We start from the raw sequence: 6634 nt of genomic DNA, 5'->3' as shown, positions 1-6634 counted from the left end.
GAGCGGAAAAGGTCGCGGCGGCGCGGGTCACGTGCTCGGGGTCACGTGGTCGCGTAGTCACGTGGACAGGGCGGCTCGCGCTCCGCCCGGCCCGGAGTTCTGTGCGCCTGCGCAGTCCCGAGCGCGGGGCGGGGCGCCGGTGCTGTAGCGGAGTGGCTGCGGGAAGCGGGAACCTGCAGCGGTGTTTATCTCTTCCTTGCAGCCAGGCGCGTTGTAGTTCTCTTCCCGCGGAGAGGTTAGTGCACTGCCTTTCCCTAGCAGCTTGTGTGGTCCTGCACAGCGGCCCCCCCGCCTTTGCTCCCAGCCTCCCCGAACGTTTCACGTCACAGGCTTCCCGGTACTGCCATGGCCCCCTGCCTCTGACAGTGATCTTTGGTCGCCTTATCTGGGACTAAAAAGCACCCAGTCCACAAACACTTATTGAACTCTTTTTTGAACCAGTGCATAGCAGTAACTGTAAAGATAAATAACTTTGAGCTTAAGGAATTGGAAGGTATGTTCCTGAAGATAAGCGCTACTTACTCATTGATTTGCAGCCCAGCTGATAACCGTTTTTTTTTTCAGTAGGAAATGTGCCCAAGAAATGAATAGCTGCTTTGTATTTCACTCTTAAAATTTGAGTTGACTACCTACTGTGTGCTGGGCACCGTGGTCCCAGGAAAACAGCATGAGCAAAAGATGAATGAAATCGCAGTTCTCAAGAAGATTCCATTCTACAGGGGAGAGAGACAAATCTGTCCGTTCCTCTTCTCTTTTTCCCTCTTAACATTGTCACTAATATATATATTTTCTGCTTTACCATGTTTATTGTCTGTCACTCCAATGTGATGTAAGGTTCAAAAAAGAGAGATTGTTGTCTATTTTCTGTATTTTCAGCAAGTAGGACAGTGTCTACCACATGATAGGAACTCAGTTCATGTTTGTTGTGTGAATCAATAAAAATACAAGCTATGCAAGTGATGTTAAGCGCAATGAAGAAATACAAAGGGAGGAAGACAGTGCTGGTTGTGCATTTAAAACGAAGTGGTTGGGGAAGACTTCACTGGGCAGGAGACAATTGAGCAAAGGTCTGAAGAAGGTGAAGGAATGAGGCTTACAGATACCTGGGAGAATTGCAAAAGGGACAGGAAGTGCAAAGATCCAGAGGCCAGAGCAGCTGGAGCAAAATGAGTAAGGGGCAGAGCTGCAGAAGATATCAGAGTCATGATAAAGGGCCAGAGAATACAGAGCCACACAAGCCATTTTAAGGTCTTTGGCCTTGAATGTTTCAAGTGAAATATGCCATTGTCATTTTGTACAAAGGAAGCATGTGATCCAACTTAAGTTTTCAAAGGCTCATTTTGGTTGCTGTGTTGCGAAGGGTCTGTAGGAGGCCATGAACAGAAGCAGGGAGACCAATAGGGACTATTAGAATAATCTTTGGGAAAGATAGCAACTTGGACCGGAGTGTTAGTAGTGTTACTGGTAAGAACTAGCCCGAATAAAGCTAGTGGGATTTGCTGACAGATTGGGTATGGAGATCGAAGTAAAGAGTCGAGGCGGACTAGGTTTTTGACTTTAGCAAAGATAAGGATGTAATTGCTATTTCATGAATGGGAGAGACTGGAAAGATTTCAGAAGCTGAGTTTTGAGCATGTTACATTTTTATGCAAATGAGAGTAGTTTAGAGATAAATATTTAATATTCATTGATTGTCTCTAAGACCATTAGATTGGGTGAGATCTCCAAGAGCTGAGAATAGAAAAGCAGCTGGAATACTGAGCCTTTGCTCATTCTGTTCTTGAGGGGATGAGAAACCAGCATAAGAGACTGAAGGGACAACCAGTGTGATACGTAAGTGGCCATCGTGGTCTCCTGGAAGCCAAGGGCAGAAGATTCTTCCAGGACAGTGGGGTGATCAGCTGTGTCAGATGTTGCTAAGTCAGGTAAAACAAAGACTGAGAAGTGACTTAGAAATGTAGAGGTCATTCATTGGTGGCCTTGACAAGATGGTTTTTGTAAAGTGGTAGGGATGAAAGTCTGATTGGAGTGTGTTTGAGAAAAATCAGAGGAGTTGGAGACAGTAAATTAAAGCTTAAAAGGAAGGGAGCTTAGAGAAAAGATGTAGTGAAGGGGAGACTTGTGAGAGAAATTAAAGCATAGTTGTATGCTAATAAGAATTCACCACTAAAGAGGGAAATATAAACGGAAGGAGGGCAGTAGAGCTTAATCATTCCCTCTGTAGGCAGGAACAGATGAGATTCAGTGTGCAAATGGGGGACCTGGCTTTGAATGGAGTCGGGCAATTCATCTCAAACAGCAGAAGGGAAGACAAAGTATACGGGCACAGAAGCAATGGGTGGGCAGGTGGTCGATGGCAGAGAGCTTGTGGAAGCAAGGTCATTATTGAGAGTGGAAGAGGAGGAGGCATTGGAGATCTGAGGAGAGAGCAGAGTAGAATATGATAAACACAGTGAAGATTACTGAGCAGCAGAAAGGCCCACGTGTAATGAGTAATCATGATTTTAAAGTAAAATCAAATGGCCTGGTTTGTTGACTGCCTCCAGCCACACTCAGCTGCAGGCACAAATTAGGTGAATTATTTTTAATTGAGATTAAGGTTATGTCATGTAAGTGTCAGAGAGAAGGGTGCACGGGGTTTGAGGTGCGAGAGAGAGACTATAATGGTAGGCCATGGAGTATAAACTGAATGCGGAGGAAGTGAACTGGGGAGTAAGGGACGATGAAAAGGTGGTGAGGACGTGGCTCCACAGTGTAGCAGTTAGCACGTCTGCTTCACACGCAGAAGGTCCTGGGTTCGCACCCCAGGGGAGCCACGGTCCATGGTCTACGACCATGCCACCCTGAACAAGCCCAATGTCTGATCTCAGAAGCTTAGCAGGGTGGGGCCTGGTTAGTACTTGGATGGGAGACCACATAGGAAGACCAGGTGCTGTAGGCATAAATAATAATAATTAAAAAAAAAAAAAAAGTGGTGAGATCGTTGAGTTGTAGGTCCTTTTGGATTTGAGGAATTGCTGGCATTGGGTAACAAGTGAACCGAAAAGCGGAAGTGGTGTTTGGGGAGTAGGATGCTTGAAATTGAGAATACGGGAGCGCAGTTATCAGTAAGGACAGGGTCTAGAGCAGCACTGTCCAGTAGAAGTACAAGGCAAGCCACATGTGGAACAAGTTTTCTAGACGCTTTTAAAGTAAAAATAAATGGATGAAATTCGTTTTACTTTATCCCAATATGTCTAAACATATTATTTCAACAAGTAATCAGTGTAAAAATAATTGAGATATTTTACTTTTTTGTATTCAGTGTGAAAATACAACATACAGGAGAAAGTTTCTCTTATTTTATTGAGCCACATTACAAGTGCTCAGTAGCCACACGTGCCTAGGGGCTACTACACAGCTCAGAGTATATGAGCCTAGGAGTTGAGTGTGCAGGGGGATGGAGACCATCAAGAATCAAACAAGGATAACATGGAGGAGCATCTGAACCCAATGCTAAAATGTTACATTAAGCTGTTAAGGGAATTGAAAATCCAGTACTTTTATCCTTAAATTTACTTCGTACAATTAAAATTTCACTTTCTCGAGACGTGTGCTAATTTTTAACAAAGCCCAAGTATTTTTTGTGTCGGGCACCTTAAATGCGACAGATCTGTCTTTCTCAGCAAAAATAGAAAACACACTTCTTGTTTGTCCAGTAGCTGGTAACTGTACGTGTCTGATCCTGTCACTTTTAACCCTCTTCGTCCTGGTGCTACACATAGCCTCTGTGTGAAGGCAGTCTTTCGAAATGGGAGGTCAGAATTTCCTAGAATAGTATGGAAGAATCCAGGTCGTTGTACACAGATTTCTAAAAGTTTTTATAATTAGATCCTTTAAAACCCTGTGGTTGAGCCGGCAGGAATAGTACCAATTAAAGGTGAACTATAATAACTCATCAGACTAGAACTAAATGTAGAATTCCAACTTTTGAAGATATTTTAAAAACAACAGGTTCTGCCTCAATACTGCTGTGACTCATCCTTGTCCTCTTTCTTCTTAAGGGGGGTGATGTAGTGGAGTAGGTACAAGTGATTTTGGAATTGGAACAGCCTAGGTTTTAATTACAGCTCTGCAACTTGCTCACAGCCTAAGCCTGTTTCTTGACCTGTAAAATGCCTTCTAGGATTATTGTGAAGCGAAGCAGAGCGCTGTGGGGTAGGAGGTTCTCAGTAAGCAATGTCTTGGTCTCTCTCAGTTCCTCCTCTATGTCATTACCAAAGATATGTTTCTTAAACATACATTCGACCGTGTGAGTCTCGCGCTTGAAAGCTCCAACCTAAGAAACCTTCAGGATCTTTTGTGATCTGGCCCCTGGCTCCTTTCCAATCCTGATCCCTTAGGCGACTTACTCCTGCCTGCCTTGAAGCTGCACGTTTTTTGTCGGGTAGACAGCACTGTGTACCTAGAGTGTTTGATTTGCTGATCCTCTGCCCTTTTGAGGCCCAGTGCAAATGTCGCCTCTATGAAGGTGTCCCACCCACCCCTCACCCTAGGTGCTTCCTCCTCTGGGCCCCTAGCAATTTGGACATACCCGTGTTTTAGTACCTGTCACATTATTGTCTGTTTCCCCTGCTGGGCTGTAAATTCCGAGATCATTGATTCATATCTGTATATCCAGCACCTGACATGTTATTTTTTAAAAGAATTATTTATTATTAATTGCTTACTACAGGCTAACTTTTAAAGACCGAATGTTTTATACTGTAAATAAGGGAAGAAATTACTTATACAATGTTTCCTTTGGAGGGCATGCATGTGTCTGACATCCTGTGCCCCACCTCCACCAGCCATGCCTGCCCTCAACCTGAGAAGCACCTTTCCATTCAGGTAGCAGCTTCGACTTTCCTGAGAGCCTTTCCTGACTCTTAATGTAAAATTAGGCAAGCTCCAGGCGTTTCTTTGTACTTACAGGCCTTTGATAGGGCCTAGGGCCTTTTCCACTGAGTTACAATGAGCAGTTGAAAATGTCTGTCTGCCCCCAAAATACCATTGGCACCATGATGGCAGGGGCACTGTTGTTTCATGGAAGCTTCCCTGGCCTTATCTCATTGCTTATCTCATTGTAAAGACAAGAAGTTTTGAATAAAGGAACTTATAAGTACAGATTTTTTAATAGTTGATGTGCTAATGAAGTAAATGAAGAGATCCTGTCACTCTGTTTTTTCTTTTTTAAGGTCTTTGTCAATAGCTTTGTAATCTTATAATCTTCCAGAAAGGTGGCCAAAGGTTGACTAAAGAGAAAGTAGTAGAAATACTTGTATTTATTTTTTTAATTATTATTTTTTGCTAGACATAGGTAAAGATGTATCTGTTTTGCACAAGTTTTACAGAAGTATGCCTATTACCTAGAAAAATACATGTTATATACAACATGTGTGTGTATGTATGTTTTAAACATTTTTAAGAAAAACTTGACTTTGATTTTTTTTTTTCTTTTTTTTAGTTTGGGTTGTGGAAATGTCAGCCAGACTTCTCAGAGCCCTGGCTGGATCTCACTGTATTTTGTCAAAAGCATGTCACTGCCAAAAACTTGTTCATCAGACAGTAAAAACTCTTAAGGAATTTGAGAGTACAACGTGCAGCACCCTGGCAAGAAGCCAAAACTTGGATTCGTTCTTTCCTGATACAGCAGCTGGTGGTTCGAATAAGTCCCAGAATCTGGACATGAACCAGAGTATATCAAATGCGAGCATATTCCATGCATTAAACACTGCGTATCGCCAAGATGAAAACGCGCCCCTTCCAAGCAGGAAGGCCCTGGGTGCTCACCGGAAAGCGACTCACAGACCAAATCTCTTAGGTCCTAAGTGGTTTGTAAAGATGTTAGAGAGGCATTACTCGTCGACGTCAACAGAAACGCTTGTTCCTAAACAGGACTTTCCACAGATCAAGAGACCACTGAAAGCATCGAGGACCAGGCAGCCGTCCAGGACCAACCTTCCCGTTCTGTCTGTGAATGAGGTAAAAATGTGCGGCAGGGCCCTTCTGGAATAATGGTTCACTTTCTAAACCAGTGTATGTTTCACCACAGCTTTACCGCAAGCGTAAGAGAACTGGTGACCAGTTCGGCTTTTTTTTTTTTTTTTTTAATCAAGATCTGTAAAGCCTATTATTAAAGCATGTTACGTCCAAAGGGAATCAGATCTTAATTTTGAGAATTAGTGATGCATAGAAAGACAAAATATAGACTATTAAATATAAAAATATAATTTATGGAAGAGTTAGTTATTGGCCTTCTTTGAAAAAGAAAACTGGTAGTAAATCTAGTCTAGGAGTGGTGCTGTAAAAAAATAGCCATTTAAAAAAATTCAAACTGCAGAAATTCTTTATTAAATTAAAGATTTTCTTTTTTGGTAGTTATGCAGACAGGTAAGCATTCATTAGCGGATGGCGACTGCATGGCACCGGGTGCTGAAGTGACGTGGCAGAAGGCAGCCAGGTTTCTGCTTTTTTATCCTTTGAAGGTCAAAGGGGTAATTTTACTCACTATTAAGAGGTTTGTGAGAATTTCTCAGCTATAATCACATTTCCCCTCTGATAAATATTCAGGGTCAGGATGAAGCCTTTTGTTGACCCTTGTATCTTGCATAAT

General features: G+C 42.7%; 1 protein-coding gene across 2 annotated transcripts in view; it reads left to right on the top strand.

Moving 5' to 3' along the window:
- Positions 1-108: 108 nt before the first annotated feature.
- Positions 109-6634, top strand: part of RMND1 (required for meiotic nuclear division 1 homolog) — a 34386-nt gene continuing 27860 nt past the window's right edge. Inside the window, exons 1-2 of one of the 2 annotated variants that reach the window (XM_016149149.2) lie at positions 109-235; positions 5486-6003. In XM_016149149.2, coding sequence (XP_016004635.2) covers positions 5500-6003 — 504 coding nt within the window. In that variant the 5' untranslated portion in view covers positions 109-235; positions 5486-5499. The other variant, XM_036222727.1, reaches the window with a different exon arrangement.

This window comes from Rousettus aegyptiacus, unplaced genomic scaffold (genome assembly GCF_014176215.1).
Source record: "Rousettus aegyptiacus isolate mRouAeg1 unplaced genomic scaffold, mRouAeg1.p scaffold_m13_p_1, whole genome shotgun sequence".
NCBI classification, from domain to species: domain Eukaryota; kingdom Metazoa; phylum Chordata; class Mammalia; order Chiroptera; family Pteropodidae; genus Rousettus; species Rousettus aegyptiacus.
The sequence above is the reverse complement of the archived record's forward strand: the minus strand, read 5'-3'. Positions and strand labels throughout refer to the sequence as shown.